Source organism: Oncorhynchus masou, unplaced genomic scaffold (assembly GCF_036934945.1).
Source record: "Oncorhynchus masou masou isolate Uvic2021 unplaced genomic scaffold, UVic_Omas_1.1 unplaced_scaffold_1376, whole genome shotgun sequence".
Classification (NCBI taxonomy): domain Eukaryota; kingdom Metazoa; phylum Chordata; class Actinopteri; order Salmoniformes; family Salmonidae; genus Oncorhynchus; species Oncorhynchus masou.
Genome location: NW_027003669.1, coordinates 1 through 22,684, shown reverse-complemented (window position 1 = coordinate 22,684; position 22,684 = coordinate 1). Strand labels below are relative to the sequence as shown.

The following is a 22,684-nucleotide window of genomic DNA, read 5'->3' as shown; positions in this document are numbered from 1 at the left end:
ATGTATACCTACATATATAGGTAGGAGCTACCGAATGTAATGTTTTGTGAGTTTGGACATCTACAAACAAATGTGAACGAGAGACATTGTGCAAATTAACAAAGTTTTGTCTGCTCTGAAGCAGCATGTGTCTGTCTGGAGTCGCTCGGGACCAGAACGGAGAAGCAAGGAAATCAAAAGATATCTGTACAGCTGCCACTGCTAACTAATCCAAAGGGCTTTGACTTCTCAAACAGAAAGCTAACAACATGATGGCCCGTCATCTTATTAATTCAGTAACTTACTTAGATAACTCGCAAGTTAAACTCAAGGGTTGCGTTAACGCAGAATTCTTCCATTTTTCACGAAGGAAAATATATATAAAACACGCGAGAAATCTCTTGCTGCATTTTGTAAACGCAGATCTAAAACAATATTTTCTGCTCGATATCGGACTATTTTTGTGGGTCAGTTGCACTTCTCCACTCAGATGAGAATTCACAAACGGGGCATTCTATCAGCAGACAGCGCTCTTTACTGATGTGTAGCTTTTTTCACAGGCCTTGTCCCTGCCATTTCTCTTGTAGCTGGCGTGCTTTGAAGATCATATCTGCAGTACCTCTGGACGGGCGGACGCCACACTGCGATTCTGGGAGTACTTCCTCAGACAAGGGTAGCAATTGGTTGGCAAGGACACATGCAAAAACTTCTAGCTATGTGGATAGTGGTATTCCTGAATGGTATAACGGACCAATATTCCTACTAGAGATCGACTGATTAATCGTAATGGCCGATTAATTAGGCCGATTTCAAGTTTTCAAAACAATCAGTAATCTGCATTTTTGGACACCGATTATGGCCCATTACATTGCACTCCACGAGGAGACTGAGTGGCAGGCTGACTACCTGAGAGTGCAGAAGGAGCCACGGTAAGGTGCTAGCTAGTATTAAACTTGTGTGTTGTAAAAAACAATCAATCTTAACATAATCACTTTTTAACTACACATGGTTGATGATATTACTAGTATATCTAGCTTGTCCTGCATTGCATATAATCAATGCAGTGCCTGTTAATTTATCATTGAATCACAGCCTACTTCGCCAAACGGGTGATTTAACAAGCGCATTCGTGAAAAAAAAGCACTGTCGTTGCACCAATGTGTAACTAACCATAAACATCAATGCCTTTCTTAAAAACACTACACAATTCTATATTTTTAAACCTGCATATTTAGTTAATATTGCCTGCTAAAATTAATTTATTTTAACTAGGGAAATTGTGTCACTTCTCTTGCGTTCTGGGTATATGCAGCAGTTTGGGCCTCCTGGCTCGTTGCGAACTGTGTGAAGACCATTTCTTCCTAACAAAGACCGTAAATTAATTTGCCAGAATTGCACATAATTATGACATAACATTGAAGGTTATGCAATGTAACAGCAATATTTAGACTTAGGGATACCACCCGTTAGATAAAATATGTAATGGTTCCGTATTTCACTGAAATAATAAACATTTTGTTTTCGAAATGATAGTTTTCGGATTTTACCATATTAATGACCTAAGGCTCGTTTTTCTGTGTGTTTTTATATTATAATTAAGTCTGATTTGATAGAGCAGTCTGAGCGGTGGTAGGCAGCAGCAGGCTCATAAGCATTCATGAAAACAGCACTTTCCTGCATTTGCCAGCAGCTCTTTGCTGTGCTTCAAGCATTGCGCTGTTTATGACTTCAAGCCTATCAACTCCCGAGATTAGGTTGGCAATACTAAAGTACCTATTAGAAGATCCAATAGTCAAAGGTATATGAAATACAAATGACATAGAACAAAATAGTCCTATAATAACTACAACCTAAAACTTCTTACCTGGGAATATTGAAGACTCATGTTAAAAGGAACCACCAGCTTTCATTTGTTCTGAGCAAGGAACTGAAACGTTAGCTTTTTTACATGGCACATATAGCACTTTTACTTTCTTCTCCAACACTTTGTTTTTGCATTTTTAAACCAAATTGAACATGTTTCATTATTTATTTGAGACTAAATTGATTTTGATGTATTATATTAAGTTAAAATAAGTGTGCATTCAGTATTGTTATAATTGTCATTATTACAAATACATACACATATATATATAGGAGTATAAAAAAATATATATATATTTTTGGGAGGACCAAAAAAAACAGATACCGATTAATCAGCCGATTTATATATATATATATTAAACACATAAATAATAATGTACTTCCAGCGCCGACAGAGATGGCCGCCTCGCTTCGCGTTCCTAGGAAACTATGCAGTTTTTTGTTTTTTTACGTGTTATTTCTTACATTAGTACCCCAGGTCATCTTAGGTTTCATTACATACAGTCGAGAAGAACTACTGAATATAAGATCAGCGTCAACTCACCATCAGTACGACCAAGAATATGTTTGTCGCGACATGGATCCTGTGTTCTGCCTTACAAACAGGACAACGGAATGGATCGCATGCAGCGACCCAAAAAAAAGGACCCCGAAAAAGAGGGAAACGAGGCGGTCTTCTGGTCAGACTCCGGAGACGGGCACACCGTGCACCACTCCCTAGCATTCTTCTTGCCAATGTCCAGTCTCTTGACAACAAGGTTGATGAAATCCAAGCAAGGGTAGCATTCCAGAGGGACATCAGAGACTGTAACGTTCTGTGCTTCACGGAAACATGGCTCACTGGAGAGACGCTATCCGAAGCGGTGCAGCCAACGGGTTTCTCCACGCATCGCGCCGACAGAAACAAACACCTTTCTGGTAAGAAGAGGGGCGGGGGCGTATGCCTTATGGCTAACGAGACATGGTGTGATGAAAGAAACATACAGGAACTCAAATCCTTCTGTTCACCTGATTTAGAATTCCTCACAATCAAATGTAGACCGCATTATCTACCAAGAGAATTCTCTTCGATTATAATCACAGCCGTATATATCCCCCCCCAAGCAGACACATCGATGGCTCTGAACAAACTTTATTTAACTCTTTGCAAACTGGAAACAATTTATCCGGATGCTGCATTCATTGTAGCTGGGTATTTTAACAAGGCTAATCTGAAAACAAGACTCCCTAAATTTTATCAGCATATCGATTGCGCAACCAGGGGTGGAAAAACCTTGGATCATTGTTACTCTAACTTCCGCAACGCATATAAGGCCCTGCCCCGCCCCCCTTTCGGAAAAGCTGACCACGACTCCATTTTGCTGATCCCTGCCTACAGACAGAAACTAAAACTAGAGGCTCCCACGCTGAGGTCTGTCCAACGCTGGTCCGACCAAGCTGACTCCACAGTCCAAGACTGCTTCCATCACGTGGACTGGGACATGTTTCGTATTGCGTCAGATAACAACATTGACGAATACGCTGATTCGGTGTGCGAGTTCATTAGAATGTGCGTTGAAGATGTCGTTCCCATAGCAACGATTAAAACATTCCCTAACCAGAAACCGTGGATTGATGGCAGCATTCGCGTGAAACTGAAAGCGTGAACCACTGCTTTTAAATCAGGGCAAGGTGTCTGGTAACATGACCGAATACAAACAGTGCTATTCCCTCCGCAAGGCTATCAAACAAGCTAAGCGTCAGTACAGAGACAAAGTAGAATCTCAATTCAACGGCTCAGACACAAGAGGCATGTGGCAGGGTCTACAGTCAATCACGGACTACAGGAAGAAATCCAGCCCAGCCACGGACCAGGATGTCTTGCTCCCAGGCAGACTAAATAACTTTTTTGCCCGCTTTGAGGACAATACAGTGCCACTGACACGGCCTGCAACGGAAACATGCGGTCTCTCCTTCACTGCAGCCGAGGTGAGTAAAACATTTAAACGTGTTAACCCTCGCAAGGCTGCAGGCCCAGACGGCATCCCCAGCCGCGCCCTCAGACCAGCTGGCTGGTGTGTTTACAGACATATTCAAAAAATCCCTATACCAGTCTGCTGTTCCCACATGCTTCAAGAGGGCCACCATTGTTCCTGTTCCCAAGAAAGCTAAGGTAACTGAGCTAAACGACTACCGCCCCGTAGCACTCACTTCCGTCATCATGAAGTGCTTTGAGAGACTAGTCAAGGACCATATCACCTCCACCCTACCTGACACCCTAGACCCACTCCAATTTGCTTACCGCCCAAATAGGTCCACAGACGATGCAATCTCAACCACACTGCACACTGCCCTAACCCATCTGGACAAGAGGAATACCTATGTGAGAATGCTGTTCATCGACTACAGCTCGGCATTCAACACCATAGTATCCTCCAAGCTCGTCATCAAGCTCGAGACCCTGGGTCTCGACCCCGCCCTGTGCAACTGGGTACTGGACTTCCTGACAGGCCGCCCCCAGGTGGTGAGGGTAGGTAACAACATCTCCTCCCCGCTGATCCTCAACACTGGGGCCCCACAAGGGTGCGTTCTGAGCCCTCTCCTGTACTCCCTGTTCACCCACGACTGCGTGGCCACGCACGCCTCCAACTCAATCATCAAGTTTGCGGACGACACAACAGTGGTAGGCTTGATTTCCAACAACGACGAGACGGCCTACAGGGAGGAGGTGAGGGCCCTCGGAGTGTGGTGTCAGGAAAATAACCTCACACTCAACGTCAACAAAACTAAGGAGATGATTGTGGACTTCAGGAAACAGCAGAGGGAACACCCCCCTATCCACATTGATGGAACAGTAGTGGAGAGGGTAGCAAGTTTTAAGTTCCTCGGCATACACATCACAGACAAACTGAATTGGTCCACTCACACAGAGAGCATCGTGAAGAAGGTGCAGCAGCGCCTCTTCAACCTCAGGAGGCTGAAGAAATTCGGCTTGTCACCAAAAGCACTCACAAAATTCTACAGATGCACAATCGAGAGCATCCTGGCGGGCTGTATCACCGCCTGGTACGGCAACTGCTCCGCCCTCAACCGTAAGGCTCTCCAGAGGGTAGTGAGGTCTGCACAACGCATCACCGGGGCAAACTACCTGCCCTCCAGGACACCTACACCACCCGATGTTACAGGAAGGCCATAAAGATCATCAAGGACATCAACCACCCGAGCCACTGCCTGTTCACCCCGCTATCATCCAGAAGGCGAGGTCAGTACAGGTGCATCAAAGCTGGGACCGAGAGACTGAAAAACAGCTTCTATCTCAAGGCCATCAGACTGTTAAACAGCCACCACTAACATTGAGTGGCTGCTGCCAACACACTGACACTGACTCAACTCCAGCCACTTTAATAATGGGAATTGAATGGGAAATTATGTAAATATATCACTAGCCACTTTAAACAATGCTACCTTATATAATGTTACTTACCCTACATTATTCATCTCATATGCATACGTATATACTGTACTCTATATCATCGACTGCATCCTTATGTAATACATGTATCACTAGCCACTTTAACTATGCCACTTTGTTTACATACTCATCTCATATGTATATACTGTACTCGATACCATCTACTGTATCTTGCCTACGCTGCTCTGTACCATCACTCATTCATATATCCTTATGTACATATTCTTTATCCCCTTACACTGTGTATAAGACAGTAGTTTAGGAATTGTTAGTTAGATTACTTGTTGGTTATTACTGCATTGTCGGAACTAGAAGCACAAGCATTTCGCTACACTCACATTAACATCTGCTAACCATGTGTATGTGACAAATACAATTTGATTTGATTTGTATCAGCTTTTTTGGTCCCCCAATAATCTGTATTGGCGTTGAAAAATCATAAATCGGTCGACCTCTAATTCCTACCTATCGTGGAGTTCTAGCTTGGGAAACTGCAGCATTCCCAGCCAACATTCCTACCTCTGACATGGAGTTGTAGTTAACGGAATAGCAGTATTCCTGAACAGTATTGCGAACCAACATAGCTTTCACTAGGGAATATCAATGTATATAGCAGTATTCCTACCTGTCATGGAATTCTCTGAGGTGCTGAGCTGTTCCCGCAGCTTGTCCACGTCGTCAGGATGCACCTGCTCATACAGCGTGCTGCCAAACCACTCCGACTGCGGGTGGTTGAGCACCGGTGTCACCGAGTCAGACACGTAGATCACACGGCCCGTCTCCGCGGCGACCACAAACAGGAAGCCGTCGGCCGCCTCCAGGATGAGGTGTTTCAACTCCTATTAGACGAGAGGAGAAAAGAGAAACAGAACACACACCGTGTGTGACGGCAGAGCAGAAACACACGTCACAGTAAAGATGAGGGATATGCAGTATTGATTGACATACCATTGGTGAAAATCCGGGACAAACAGACACACACGCCAAGGGCAGAGGCAGGGGACATGACAGACAGCCTGCAAAAGCTTTATTTATTTCAAATTGATAAGATCAATATGCTGACAGGAAATTGTGTCAGCGGATATCATTTGTAGAGCTGCACAGATGTGCAGACCCAACGTACAGAACCCAAATGCAGAGTCAAAGAGAATAGAACAAAACCAGTTCATAGACTCACCTTTTCAGTTTGGCTTTGTACTAGTTTATTTATGTACTTTTTTTCATCTCTAATTCCTATGTGTTTGTATTCATTTTGATCATATTATGCTGCTTTTATTGCCTTTTATGTTACTTTGTCTTTTTATTGTTTACTTTTTAATGACTATTATTACTATTTTATTATGTACAGCACCTTGAGTTGCGGTCTCTGTATGAAATGTGCTATACAAATAAAGTTGTTTTATTATTACCTGTTTGCTGAGGAGGAGGGTTTGTAGACCCTGCTAAATTACTCACACAGACACACACACACACGCAAAACGCACACACACACAGATACGCGCACATCAGCCCCCATGACCAACCCACCCACAAAACACACACACATTGGTCGTGTTCCAGGCCGACTACATTGCAGTCATTGCATGGCATCAACCAATGGTCGTGTGCCATTTCATCGACAGCGCAGTTGGGTTATCAGATTGCGATATCATACAATGCAGTTAGCTTAAACACTTTGTGAGATCAGGTAGTTGTCTGCACTGTAGTCAGCCTGGAACGCGGCATCGTCACCCCCACCTATAATACCTGTTCGGTCAGGAAGGAGGGCTTGTACGCCCGTCAGTGGACGTGTTCCCGGTCCCTCTCATGGACTTCATGTGGGACACGGCCATGCGGAGGATAGTCAGTTTGTCTGGCTTGCGGGCCAGAGCGCTGCAGGTGGGCACCATGTCCGACAGCTCCGTGATGTACTGGGTCATCTTGTTACGGCGACGCCGCTTATCTCGCTGTGGTTCTCTCTGGAACAGAGAGGAGGATTTAGACACATAGGGGGAGGCGTCGTGGTCGTCACTGGTTGGCCACGGTGGACAGGATATAAATGTAAACATCATTTCTTATCTTAAAATTCACAAATCAGTGAAAAGTATGGAACAGACAGAAGGGGTCTTTGAGGCTGTACTGTGGGCCAATTTGGTGTGTGTTTGTGCATTTGTTTTAGCATTGATGTGTATGCACCATAACCCTAAACCCAATTCTGATTTCATGATAATGCAGTTTTTTTTCTAACATGAGCATCCAGTGACAACCATCTGCATATACCAGTGTTTCCCCTAGCGGTGCTTAGGCAGGACGGGCTGCCTACAAAATCATTCGCCTCCATTGGTTTGAATTGGAACTTTCGGTGTTAAAAGCTTAGTTTTGATACAGTAAGGTAAACTCCAGTGAACCGACTTCAAACTTGGTTGTTCAACACCTACCTATGGCTGGATACACACTTTTACTTAAACTGAATTCAATGCCAGCCATTCGTGGAGATAGGAGTACGTGCACGTACTCTAAGAACCATAATACTCTGTACTAGAGAAGACTAAAGGGAAGTTAGGAGAAGAGAAGTTATTCAGTTGCTTTTCAGTGTTTGAGTTTGTCTTCTGAGGACATAAAGAACATACAGGGATTAAAGAACACAGCAAACCAGAACACAATCTCTGAGCTACGGATAGACAGGCCCTCAATTTCTATGTTCATTTATTTGATCATGAACGTCATGTGTGAATAACATACATTGCCTTCAGAAAGTATTCACACCCCTTGACTTTTACAACATTTTGTTGTTACAAAGTGGGATTAAAATGAATTTAATTGTAATGTTTTTCAAAGATCTAGACAAAATACTTGGTAAGGTCAAAAATGTGTAAAATAAAACACTAATATATCTTACCTAGATAAGTATTCAACCCAAATGAGTCAATACAAGTCTTTCTGGGTAAACCTCGCAGAGCTTTCTACACCTGGATTGTGAAACATTTGCCCAAGTTCTTCAAGCTCTGTCAAATTGGTTGTTGATCATTGCTAGACAACCATTTTGAGGTCTTACCATAGATTTTCAAGCAGATTTAAGTGAAAACTAACTCAGCCACTCAGGAACATTCACTGTCTTCTTCCGGTTCCGGGTTGGAGCGAGCGGTCGCATCTACACTTCGGTCCGCAGGTAGTATAACTTTTCATTACATTTTCATTACATTTTCATTACATTATATTATACATTATAGTACAACGGTTTGATTTGTCTAATCTTAGCAATTTCTTCTTAGCTAGCTACATAGCCGTCTTTGTATCAAAGATAATTGCGTAATTATCGTATTTCGTCGTCCTAACGTAGTCTACACTGCTATCTGCCCAGCAGCTAGCTAACGTCCACCGAATACCAGCACTGTAGAAACTATTCACTCAACTGAACGACTCGATTAGTGTAGTGTTAGCTAGCTACATAGTTGTCTGCTGTCTTCGTATCCAAGATAATTGTGTAGTTTAGAGTGTGTAGACTTAGAGTGATTATCTTAATTTACCGAGGTTAGCTAGCCAGCTATTTGTCGTCCTTAACGTAGGAGATACTGCTAGCTAGCTAGCCAACAGCTAGCCAACGTCTACCGAATATAACTTCAACAACCCGGTCAACATTCCGCTTCGCTCCACAGGTAGTATCACATTTTCATTTCACTTCATTACAGTACAACGGTTTGATTTGTTTGATCGTAGCTAGCTAGCTACATAGCCGTCTTTGTATCTAAGACAATTGTGTAGTCTAGAGCGATTTTCTAGGTTAGCTAGCCAGCTATTGTCGTTCTTTTAACGTAACGTAATCAACACTGCTAGCTAGCCAGCTAGCCCCGAATAGCAGCACTGTAGAAACTTATTACACTCGACGGAACGACTTGATTAGTGTAGTGTCAACAACGCAGCCACTGCCAGCTAGCCTACAAAGTCAACAACGCAGCCACTACCAGCTAGCCTACTCCAGCAGTACTGTATCATTTCAATCATTTTAGTCAATAAGATTCTTGCTACGTAAGCTTAACTTTCTGAACATTCGAGAAGTGTAGTCCACTTGTCATTCCAATCTCCTTTGCATTAGCGTAGCCTCTTCTGTAGCCTGTCAACTATGTGTCTATCTATCCCTGTTCTCTCCTCTCTGCACAGACCATACAAACGCTCCACACCGTGGCCGCAGCCACCCTAATCTGGTGGTCCCAGCGCAGCACGACCCACGTGGAGTTCCAGGTCTCCGGTAGCCTCTGGAACTGCCGATCTGCGGCCAACAAGGCAGAGTTCATCTCAGCCTATGCCTCCTCCAGTCCCTCGACTTCTTGGCACTGACGGAAACATGGATCACCACAGATAACACTGCTACTCCTACTGCTCTCTCTTCGTCCGCCCACGTGTGTTCTCGCACACCCCGAGAGCTTCTGGTCAGCGGGGTGGTGGCACCGGGATCCTCATCTCTCCCAAGTGGTCATTCTCTTTTCTCCCCTTACCCATCTGTCTATCGCCTCCTTTGAATTCCATGCTGTCACAGTTACCAGCCCTTTCAAGCTTAACATCCTTATCATTTATCGCCCTCCAGGTTCCTCTGAGAGTTCATCAATGAGCTTGATGCCTTGATAAGCTCCCTTCCTGAGGACGGCTCACCTCTCACAGTCCTGGGCGACTTTAACCTCCCCACGCCTACGTTTGACTCATTCCTCTCTGCCTTCTTTCCACTCCCTCCTTGACCTCACCCTCTCACCTTCCCCCTACTCACAAGGCAGGGCAATACGCCCGACCTCATCTTTACTAGATGCTGTTCTTCCACTAACCTCATTGCAACTCCTCCAAGTCTCCCGACCACTACCTTGTATCCTTTTCCCTCTCGCCTCATCCAACACTTCCCACACTGCCCTCACTGGATGGTATCGTGCCGTCCCCAACCTTCGCTCTCTCTCCCCGCTACTCTCTCCTCTTCCATCCTATCATCTCTTCCTCTGCTCAAACCTTCTCCAACCTATCTCCTGATTCTGCCTCCTCAACCCTCCTCTTCCCTTTCTGCATTCTTTGACTGTCTATGTCCCCTATCCTCCAGGGCCGGCTCGGTCCCTCCCCTCCCCGCCCTCCGTGGCTCGACGACTCATTGCGAGCTCACAGAACAGGGCTCCGGGCAGCCGAGCGGAAATGGAGGAAAATCCCGCCTCCCTGCGGACCTGGCATCCTTTCACTCTCTCCTCTCTACATTTTCCTCTGTCTCTGCTGCTAAAGCCACTTTCTACCACTCTAAATTCCAAGCATCTGCCTCTAACCCTAGGAAGCTCTTTTGCCACCTTCTCCTCCCCTCCTGAATCCTCCTCCCCCTCCCCCTCCTCCCTCTCTGCAGATGACTTCGTCAACCATTTTGAAAAGAAGGTCGACGACATCCGATCCTCGTTTGCTAAGTCAAACGACACCGCTGGTTCTGCTCACACTTCCCTACCCTGTGCTCTGACCTCTTTCTCCCCTCTCTCCAGATGAAATCTCGCTTCTTGTGACGGCCGCCGCCCAACAACCTGCCCGCTTGACCCTATCCCCTCCTCTCTTCTCCAGACCATTTCCGGAGACCTTCTCCCTTACCTCACCTCGCTCATCAACTCATCCCTGACCGCTGGCTACGTCCTTCCGTCTTCAAGAGAGCGAGAGTTGCACCCCTTCTGAAAAAACCTACACTCGATCCCTCCGATGTCAACAACTACAGACCAGTATCCCTTCTTTTCTCTCCAAAAACTCTTGAACGTGCCGTCCTTGGCCAGCTCTCCCGCTATCTCTCTCAGAATGACCTTCTTGATCCAAATCAGTCAGGTTTCAAGACTAGTCATTCAACTGAGACTGCTCTTCTCTGTATCACGGAGGCGCTCCGCACTGCCAAAGCTAACTCTCTCTCCTCTGCTCTCATCCTAGACCTATCGGCTGCCTTCGATACTGTGAACCATCAGATCCTCCTCTCCACCCTCTCCGAGTTGGGCATCCTCCGGCGCGGCCCACGCTTGGATTGCGGCCCTACCTGACAGGTCGCTCCTACCAGGTGGCGAAGCGAGAATCTGGAGACAGCCCTCACCACTGGTGTCCCCCAGGGCTCTGTTCTAGGCCCTCTCCTATTCTCGCTATACACCAAGTCACTTGGCTCTGTCATAACCTCACATGGTCTCTCCTATCATTGCTATGCAGACGACACAATTAATCTTCTCCTTTCCCCTTCTGATGACCAGGTGGCGAATCGCATCTCTGCATGTCTGGCAGATATATCAATGTGGATGACGGATCACCACCTCAAGCTGAACCTCGGCAAGACGGAGCTGCTCTTCCTCCCGGGGAAGGACTGCCCGTTCCATGATCTCGCCATCACGGTTGACAACTCCATTGTGTCCTCCTACCAGAGCGCTAAGAACCTTGGCGTGATCCTGGACAACACCCTGTCGTTCTCAACTAACATCAAGGCGGTGGCCCGTTCCTGTAGGTTCATGCTCTACAACATCCGCAGAGTACGACCCTGCCTCACACAGGAAGCGCCGCAGGTCCTAATCCAGGCACTTGTCATCTCCCGTCTGGATTACTGCAACTCGCTGTTGGCTGGGCTCCCTGCCTGTGCCATTAAACCCCTACAACTCATCCAGAACGCCGCAGCCCGTCTGGTGTTCAACCTTCCCAAGTTCTCTCACGTCACCCCGCTCCTCCGCTCTCTCCACTGGCTTCCAGTTGAAGCTCGCATCCGCTACAAGACCATGGTGATTGCCTACGGAGCTGTGAGGGGAACGGCACCGCAGTACCTCCAGGCTCTGATCAGGCCCTACACCCAAACAAGGGCACTGCGTTCATCCACCTCTGGCCTGCTCGCCTCCCTACCACTGAGGAAGTACAGTTCCCGCTCAGCCCAGTCAAAACTGTTCGCTGCTCTGGCCCCCCAATGGTGGAACAAACTCCCTCACGACGCCAGGACAGCGGAGTCAATCACCACCTTCCGGAGACACCTGAAACCCCACCTCTTTAAGGAATACCTAGGATAGGATAAAGTAATCCTTCTCACCCCCCTTAAATGATTTAGATGCACTATTGTAAAGTGGCTTTTCCACTGGATGTCATAAGGTGAATTCACCAATTTGTAAGTCGCTCTGGATAAGAGCGTCTGCCAAATGACTTAAATGTAAATGATGTCAATGGTAAGCAACTCCATTGTAAATGTGGCCTTGTGTTTTAGGTTATTGTCCTTCTGAAAGTTGAATTTCTCTCCCAGTGTCTGTTGGAAAGGAGACTTAACTAGGTTTTCCTCTAGGATTTTGGCTGTACTTAGCTCCATTCAATACATTTTTTTATCCTGAAAAATTCCATAGTCCTTAACAATTACAAGCATACCCATAACATGATGCAGCCACTACTATGCTTGAAAATATGGAGTGGTACTCAGTAATGTGTTGTATTGGATTTGCCCCAAACGTGACACTTTGTTTGCAGGACACAAAGTGAATTGCTTTGCTGAATACAGGATGCATGTTTTTGAATATTTGCATTCTGTACAGGCTTCCTTCTTTTCACTCTGTCAATTAGGTTAGTATTGTGGAGTAACTGCAATGTTGTTGATCCATCCTCAGTTTTAAAATAACTGTTTTAAAAAGTCACCATTGGCCTAATGGTGAAATCCCTGAGCGGTTTCCTTCCTCTGGCAACTGAGTTAGGAAGGACGCCTGTGTCTTTGTAGTGACTGGGTGTATTGATATACCATCTAAAGTGTAATGAATAACTCCACCACGCCCAAAGGAATTTTCAATATCTAATTAATTTTTTTACCCATGTACCAATAGATGCCCTTCTTTGCTAGGCATTGGAAAACCTGTGGTCTTGTGGTTGAATCTGTGTTTGAAATTCATGTCTCGACTGAGGGACCTTACAGAAAATTGTATGTGTGGGGTACAGAGGTAGTCATTCCAAAATCATGTTAACCTCACTAGGGTAGGGGGCACTATTTTCACCTCCGGATGAAAAATGTGCCCAAAGTAAACTGCCTGCTACTCTAGGGTATGCATATAATTAGTAGATTTGGATAGGAAACACTCCAAAGTTTCTAGAACTGTTAAAATAATGTATGTGAGTATAACAGAACTGAAATGGCAGGCGAAAACCTGAGGAAAATCTACCCAGGAAGTGCCATTATTTTGAAATGGCTGTTTTTCCAATGAAAGCCTATCCACCTTTTAAAGGGATAGGACCCAGATTCCGTTCCCTATGGCTTCCACTTGTTGTGAATAGTCTTTAGACATTGTTTCAGGCTTTTATTCTAATGTCCCAAATAGGTGAGGTTTCCATACAAGCCCTTTTTGAGTCAGCACTAACTGAATAGGGTGAGGTTTCCATACAAGCCCTTTTGAGTCAGCACTAACTGAATAGGGTGAGGTTTCCATACAAGCCCTTTTTGAGTCAGCACTAACTGAATAGGGTGAGGTTTCCATACAAGCCCTTTTTGAGTCAGCACTAACTGAATAGGTGAGGTTTCCATACAAGCCCTTTTTAGTCAGCACTAACTGAATAGGGAGCCATTTGGGACACATCCTTCATTTCCATAGCAGGTCTGGTGGCATAAATACATTATGAAGATGAATGATGAATAAAACGTCAGATTAATAAATTGACAATTTTGAAAAGTAGGTTTGTATTCAGAGTTACCAATATAAACTAGGGGAGCTTGATTGATTTTTTATTTGGTATGATTTACTTGAAGTCCCTGGGCATTTAGGCTTTCCATCTGAAATCCCTGGGAATTTAGGCTTTCCATCTGAAATCCCTGGGAATTTAGGCTTTCCATCTGAAATCTCTGGGCATTTAGGCTTTCCTTCTGAAATCTCTGGGCATTTAAGCTTTCCATCTGAAATCCCTGGGCATTTAGGCTTTCCATCTGAAATCCCTGGGCATTTAGGCTTTCCATCTGAAATCCCTGGGCATTTAGGCTTTCCATCTGAAATCCCTGGGCATTTAGGCTTTCCATCTGAAATCCCTGGGCATTTAGGCTTTAGGCTTTCCATTTAAAGTCCCTGGGCATTCAGGCTTACCTTTGACTGTATTCTATCCAAGTCTCCACATCTCTGTGGGTCAAATTCACTCAGCGCTTGGCTGCACTGTTTGAAATTAAGTTTACACCTGATATTTCCATTAACTTCTTCGATATAGGAGGCGCTCTTTTAATTTTGGGATGAAAAAACGTTCCCGTTTTAAACAAGATATTTTGTCACGAAAAGATCCTCAACTATGCATATAATTGACAGCTTTGGAAAGAAAACACTGACGTTTCCAAAACTGCAAAGATATTGTCTGTGAGTGCCCCAGAACTAATGCTACAGGCGAAACCAAGATGAAATTTCATAATGCCCCAGATTTTGAATGCGCTGTGTTCCAATGTCTCCTTATATGGCTGTGAATGCGCCAGGAATGAGCCTATGACTTTCTGTCATTTCCCCAAGGTGTCTGCAGCATTGTGACGTATTTGTAGGCATATCATTTGAAGATTGACCATAAGAGACTACATTTACCAGGTGTCCGCTTGGTGTCCTCCGTTGAAATTATTGCACAATCTCCAGCTGCGTCCACTTTTCCATTAGGTTCAGAGGAGAAAGGCAACTGCCACGAATGATTTATCATCAAATAGATATATATTTTTTTTTTACCTTTATTTAACCAGGCAAGTCAGTTAAGAACAAATTCTTATTTTCAATGACAGCCTGGGAACAGTGGGTTAACTGCCTGTTCAGGGGCAGAATGACAGATTTGTACCTTGTCAGCTCGGGGTTTGAACTCGCAACCTTCCAGTTACGAGTCCAACGCTCTAACCACTAGGCTACCCTGCCGCCCCAATATGTGAAAAACACCTTGAGGATTGATTCTAAACAACGTTTGCCATGTTTCTGTCGATATTATGGAGTTAATTTGGAAACAAGTTTGGCGTTGTAATGACTGAATTTTCGTTCTTTTTCTTAGCCAAACGTGATGAACAAACGGAGCGATTTCTCCTACACAAATAATCTTTTTGGAAAAACTGAACATTTGCTATCTAACTGAGAGTCTCCTCATTGAAAACATCCGAAGTTCTTCAAAGGTAAATTATTTTATTTGAATGATTTCTTGTTTTTGTGAAAATGTTGCCTGCTGAATGCTAGGCTTAATGCTATGCTAGCTATCAATACTCTTACACAAATGCTTGTGTAGCTATGGTTGAAAAGCATATTTTGAAAATCTGAGATGACAGTGTTGTTAACAAAAGGCGAAGCTTGTGAGCCAATATATTTATTTCATTTCATTTGTGATTTTCATGAATAGTTAACGTTGCGTTATGCTAATGAGCTTGAGGCTATGATTACGCTCCCGGATACGGGATTGCTCGACACTAGAGGTTAAGGAATGAAAGACAACTGTAAAAACATCCCTTTTATCCATGCTTAACAGTTAGTGTTTAAAAACAAATGCATGTAGTGGTTTATTCACTGGTGAAAAGAGCAGGTGTAACCTGACACCGCTGTAAACGTTAGGTAAGTGTTTTAGTCAAGCCCTGGGAGGTGGGGTGAGTCAGTGAAATCCTATGGAGCTCTAGCAGGCCAGGCCTACCTGGCATATCTCTCCTTATCATCACCAGGTATCTGATCATCATCATCATACCTAGAGAGAGGAGCAGAGAAGAAACACAGCATGTAACACCTGGGACACCACTCGCTGAGACGCAAACACCTGAACACAGTAGCATGACCACGGTAGCCTGAGAACAGTAGCCTGAGAACAGTAGAATGATAACCATAGTCTAAACACGGTAGCCTGAACACAGTAGCCTGAGAACAGTAGCCTAACACAGTAGAATGATAACCATAGTCTAAACACGGTAGCCTGACCACACTAACACAGTAGCCTGACACAGTAGACTGATAACCATTGTCTAAACACAGTAGCTTGAGAACAGTAGACTGAGAACAGTAGACTGAGAACAGTAGCCTAACACAGACTGATAACCATAGTCTAAACACGGTAGCCTGAACACCCCTGAACACGGTAGCCTGAACACACCCTAACACAGTAACCTGAACATGGTAGCCTGAATATGGGATAACACATGTACAATTAGAATGATACACATGCTATTTATGGGATTTAAAAAGTGTGAGATATTTTGATGAGAGCAACATCACAGGACAGGTAATGGGTGTAACAGCAGAAAATGGGCATGCGTTGTATTAAGTGGCTGTAAAAGTGCTAACTATTCCCTATGTAGTGCACAACTTTTGACCAGAGCCCTATGGGATCGGTACTCTCTGGCCTCTAAGAAGGCCTCACTAGAGTGGACTAGACAGGGGAGAGAACCTGGTAAATAGGACTTCCTGTGGCCTGGTAAGGTATGGAGTAACAAGAGACGTTCAGAAGGTGTGTGAGAACACTTTGTATAATAAACTGTGGCATGCTGGATGTCTGCAACAAAGCCCACTATTTATCAATGTGGCATTTTTGGTCAAAGGGCTCTGGTTGTTTGGTAGGCTCTTCTCATCAATTTTAAAATGAGAGAGTTAGTAATGTGGTAGAGGTAGTAGTGTGTTTCTCAGTATATACAACATGCTGTTGTAGTTTATCTTCCCCCAGCAGAGGGCATTGTCTCCACTCCACTAACAGAGACCACTGCTGCCAGAGAACTCTGGATAAATCTGAGAGATCACAGAAGAGGAAAAACCACACGTTGGAGAAAAACAACACGTGAGAGAATGCCTGTGGGTGGAACGACAGCTGAAGCTGCTTTTGAGGAACAAAAAAACGTTTAACAGATCAAAAATGTTAAAACGCTTGAAAATATGAAACAATGGGTTTGGTAAATGTGATTGAATGTCCATAGCAATAAGATGACAACAAGGAATGATTGTACAAAATATGGAATTCTGTATAATAAACACTCATAGCAACAACTTCAAGTCTAGAACTTGACTGCTTCTCATAGAAAGAGTCATTTGTTATAACAATGAGTGATACTTATTACATGGAAATATCAGTGGGCCATCGTTCACTGTTCTCACCTTGAAAATTTACTGGGTCCTTCCCCATCCTCGTCATCAAAGTCCATCCTGCAATCAAAGACCAAAACAGTTACTCATCTAGTCTAGGGTGTGTGTGTGTGTGTGTGTGCAAACTGTCCATATGTGTGTGTTGCCATTGTTTTATGGCTGTATGCTTATATTTTCCTGCAGAGGGAAATTAGCTTGACAGCCAAATCATTCTAGCTTTCTAATCCAGTGACACAAATATAAAATATCAAACAGACGAGCTACCACAATGAGAATGCTCATTTCCTCCTCTGTTCCTCCTGAACAATGAGAATGCTCATTTCTCCTCTGTTCCTCCTGAACAATGAGAATGCTCATTTCCTCCTCTGTTCCCCCTGAACAATGAGAATGCTCATTTCCTCCTCTGTTCCCCCTGAACAATTAGAATGCTCATTTCTCTGTTCCCCCTGAACAATGAGAATGCTTATTTCCTCCCTCTGTTCCTCCTGAACAATGAGAATGCTCATTTCCTCCCCTGTTCCTCCTGAACAATTAGAATGCTTATTTCCCCTCTGTTCCTCCTGAACAATTATAATGCTCATTTCCTCCTCTGTTCCTCCTGAACAATGAGAATGCTCATTTCCTCCTCTGTCCCTCCTGAACAATGAGAATGCTTATTTCCTCCCTGTTCCTCCTGAACAATGAGAATGCACACCCTGACCATAGTTTATTTGTATGTTTCTCCTGAACAATGTTGAATGTCTTGTTTCCTCCTCTGTTCCTCCTGAACAATCAGAGGCAGGTGTTAGTCATTGTCTCTGATTGGGAACCTCTGTTTGGTAGCCTGGGTTTCACTGAGTGTCATGGTGATTTCCTCCCCTGTGTTTTCCTGACAGGGCTGTTTTCGTAATTAGTTTAATCGCCTTATTAAATAAAATGAATCACAACTACGCTGCATTTTGGTCCTCCTCTTTCCCAAACAATTACAAGAATGCTTATTTCCTCCTGTTCCTCCTGAACAATGAGAATGCTCATTTCTCCTGTTCCTAATGAACATAGTTTATTTGTATGTTCCTAATGAATGATGAGAATGCTTATTTCCTCCTGAACAATGAGAATGGGCATTCTCCTGTTCCTATAACAATGAGAATGCTTATTTGTCTATTTCCTAATGAACAATGAGAATGCTCATTTCCTCCCTGGTTCCTAATGAACAGATGAGGTGCTTATTCATCCCATGTTCCTAATGAATGATGAGAATGCTCATTTCCTCCTGAACAGCCTGAGAATGCTTATTTCCTCCCATGTTCCTAATGAATGATGAGAATGTCTTATTTCCTCCTGAACAATGAGAATGCTCATTTCCTCCTGTTCCTAATGAACAATGAGAATGCTTATTTCCTCCCCTGTTTCCTAATTAAATAAGAATGCTAATTTCCTCCCCTGTTCCTCCTGAACAATGAGAATGCTTATTTCCTCCCATGTTCCTAATGAATGATGAGAAGGCTTATTTCCTCCCCTGTTCCTCCTGAACAATGAGAATGCTTATTTCCTCCCTGTTCCTCCTGAACAATGAGAATGCTTATTTCCTCCCTGTTCCTCCTGAACAATTAGAATGCTCATTTCCTCCCATGTTCCTAATGAACAATGAGAATGCTTATTTCCTCCCTGTTCCTCCTGAACAATGAGAATGCTTATTTCCTCCCTGTTCCTCCTGAACAATTAGAATGCTCATTTCCTCCCATGTTCCTAATGAACAATGAGAATGCTTATCTCCCCTGTTCCTCCTGAACAATGAGAATGCTTATTTCCTCCCTGTTCCTCCTGAACAATGAGAATGCTTATTTCCTCCCATGTTCCTAATGAATGATGAGAAGGCTTATTTCCTCCCCTGTTCCTCCTGAACAATGAGAATGCTTATTTCCTCCTGTTCCTCCTGAACAATGAGAATGCTTATTTCCTCCCCTGTTCCTCCTGAACAATGAGAATGCTTATCCCCCCCCTGTTCCTCCTGAACAGGGAGAATGCTTATTTCCTCCCCTGTTCCTCCTGAACAATGAGAATGCTTATTTCCTCCCTGTTCCTCCTGAACAATGAGAATGCTTATTTCCTCCCTGTTCCTCCTGAACAATGAGAATGCTTATTTCCTCCCTGTTCCTCCTGAACAATGAATGCTTATTTCCTCCCATGTTCCTAATGAATGATGAGAATGCTTATTTCCTCCTGAACAATGAGAATGCTTATTTCCTCCCCTGTTCCTCCTGAACAACGAGAATGCTTATTTCCTCCTGAACAATGAGAATGCTTATTTCCTCCTGAACAACGAGAATGCTTATTTCCTCCCTGAACAATGAGAATGCTTATTTCCTCCTGAACAATGAGAATGCTTATTTCCTCCTGAACAATGAGAATGCTTATTTCCTCCTGAACAATGAGAATGCTTATTTCCTCCTGAACAATGAGAATGCTTATTTCCTCCTGAACAATGAGCATGCTTATTTCCTCCTGAACAGGGAGAATGCTTATTTCCTCCCCTGTTCCTCCTGAACAATGACAATGCTTATTTCCTCCCTGTTCAAGGACCTGATGCAACAACAACAGAAATTGTGAAATGCATAGTCACTGCCAAAAAGATAAATGAATCAATTTCCTCTGCGTCCCTTGACACTAAGATCGAGTCTCAAATGGCACACTTTGCCCCTACAGTGCACCACTTTTGGACTAGGCCCAAGGGCCCTGCAGTCGACATGAAAACACTACAACTCAACTTCACTGAGACATTTGATGAAAGAGTATCAGAAAGAGCATTAAAGACCTTAAGTTACGGCCACATTTCTGAGGAGTCTTTCTTATACAGCATTTGAGTACATTTCAAGGTTGCTTTTCACACAACATGTGTGTCAAGAAACAACGGATCATGAGAAGAAATCAAACCTTTAAAGCCTTACTGTTTTAGTGAAGTGAGTCAACACACTGAACGGACAAACACAGATTTTCACCTTGTCAGCTTGGGGGAACCAATCTTGCAACCTTACAGTTAACTAGATAACTAGTCCAACGTTGCATTGCACTCCACGAGGAGCCTGCCTGTTACGCGAATGCAGTAGAAGCCAAGGTAAGTTGCTAGCCAGCATTAAACTTATCTTATAAAAAACAATCAATCAATCATAATCACTAGTTATAACTACACATGGTTGATGAAGTTAATAGTTTATCTAGCGTGTCCTGCGTTGCATATAATCGATGCAACGCTGGGGGATTATTTAACAAAAGCGCATTTGCGAAAAAAGCACAATCGTTGGACGACTGAACCTAACCATAAACATCAACGCCTTTCTTAAAATCAATACACAGAAGTATATATTTTTTAAACCTGCATATTTAGCTAAAAGAAATCCAGGTTAGCAGGCAATATTAACCAGGTGAAATTGTGTCATTTTCTCTTGCGTTCATTGCACGCAGAGTCAGGGGTAAACCTGCCAGAGGCAGCCTGGCTCATTGAACTAATTTGCCATAATTTTACGGAATTATGACATAACATTTAAGGTTGTGCAATGTAACAAGAATATTTAGACTTAGGGATGCCAAATGTTTGATAAAATACTGAACGGTTCCGTATTTCACTGAAAGAATAAACGTTTTGTTTTCGAAATGATAGTTTCCGGATTCGACCACATTAATGACCAAAGGCTCGTATTTCTGTGTGTTACTATGTTATAATTAAGTCTATGATTTGATAGAGCAGTCTGACTGAGCGATGGTAGGCAGCAGGCTCGTAAGCATTCATTCAAACAGCACTTTTGTGCGTTTTGCCAGCAGCTCTTTGCAAGCACAGTGCTGTTTATGACTTCAAGCCTATCAGCCTAATGGCTGGTGTAACCGATGTGAAATGGCTAGCTAGTTAGCTGGGTGTGCGCTAATACTGTTTCAAACGTCTCTCGCTCTGAGACTTGGAGTAGCTATTCCCCTTGCTCGACAAGGGCTGCGGCTTTTGTGGAGCGATGGGTAACGCTGCTTCGAGGGTGGCTGTTGTCGATGTGTTCCTGGTTCGAGCCCAGGTAGGGGCGAGGAGAGGACGGAAGCTATATTGTTACACTGGCAATACTATAGTGCCTATAAGAACATCCAATAGTCAAAGGTATATGAAATACAAATGGTATAGAGAGAAATAGTCCTATAAATACTATATTAACTTCAACTAAAACCTCTTATCTTGGAATATTGAAGTCTCATGTTAAAAGGAACCACCAACTTTCATATGTTCTCATGTTCTGAGCAAGGAACTCAAACATTAGCTTTTTTACATGGCACATGTTGCACGTGAACTTCTCCAACACTTTGTTTTTGCATTATTTAAACCAAATTGAACATGTTTCATTATTTATTTGAGGCTCAATTGATTTTTATTGATGTATTATATTAAGTTAAATAAGTGTTCATTCAGTATTGTTGTAATTGTCATTATTACAAATACATTTTAAAAATATGGCAGATTAATCGGTATCGCTTTTTTTGGTCTTGATACAGCGATCTGTTGATAACAGATAAGCTTTGTTGTGTGTGTGTGTGTGTGTGTGTGTGTGTGTGTGTGTGTGTGTGTGTGTGTGTGTGTGTGCGTGCAAAAGCAATGTACACCAGTACATTTCACTTAATCTGATGACTGATAAGCTAGAGCATATATGACTGAGATTGTGAATGATTCTTAGGCCTGACTGAATTCAGCCTCCGGTCGAGTTCGCACCTGATGACGGACCAAGATACAGTTAAACAGAGGGCCAGTTACTGTTATAACTGAGGTATAAAGGAACACAGTCACTGAATAGTGTCATGAGGTGAGTGCTGAGTAACTACAGCCTTCACCTTAATGCTATAGTCTGTGATAATATTCTTCTCTGCCACTCATTCTTCTGGTAATAGTAGAAGTGACTGATGAGTATTTGTCTGTCTCTGTATTCCTAAGTATCACTCTGTCTGCCTCTCTGTATTCCTAAGTATCACTCTGTCTGCTCGTCTGTCTGTCTCTGTATTTCTAAGTATCACTCTGCTTGTCTGTCTGTCTCTGTATTCCTAAGTATCACTCTGTCTGTCTCTGTATTCCTAAGTATCACTCTGTCTGCTCGTCTGTCTCTCTGTATTCCTAAGTATCACTCTGTCTGCTCGTCTGTCTCTCTGTATTCCTAAGTATCACTCTGTCTGCTCGTCTGTCTGTCTGTCTAAGTATCACTCTGTCTGCTCCTCTTAAGCTGTATTCTAAGTATCACTCTGTCTGCTTGTCTGTCTCTCTGTATTCTAAGTATCACTGTCTGTTGTCTGTCTCTCTGTATTCTAAGTATCACTGTCTGCTTGTCTGTCTCTCTGTATTCTAAGTATCACTCTGTCTGCTTGTCTGTCTGTCTCT

The 22,684-nt window shown here is 43.6% G+C and overlaps 1 protein-coding gene across 1 annotated transcript in view; it reads right to left on the bottom strand.

Annotated features, from left to right (window-relative positions):
* LOC135530545 (aryl hydrocarbon receptor nuclear translocator 2-like) overlaps positions 1-17,368 on the bottom strand; it is a 132,922-nt gene extending 115,554 nt beyond the window's left edge. Inside the window, 5 exon segments of the mRNA XM_064958846.1 lie at positions 5,919-6,132; positions 7,040-7,068; positions 7,071-7,251; positions 15,878-15,928; positions 17,320-17,368. Coding sequence (XP_064814918.1) covers positions 5,919-6,132; positions 7,040-7,068; positions 7,071-7,212 — 385 coding nt within the window. The 5' untranslated portion in view covers positions 7,213-7,251; positions 15,878-15,928; positions 17,320-17,368.
* Between the last annotated feature and the right edge of the window lie 5,316 nt (positions 17,369-22,684).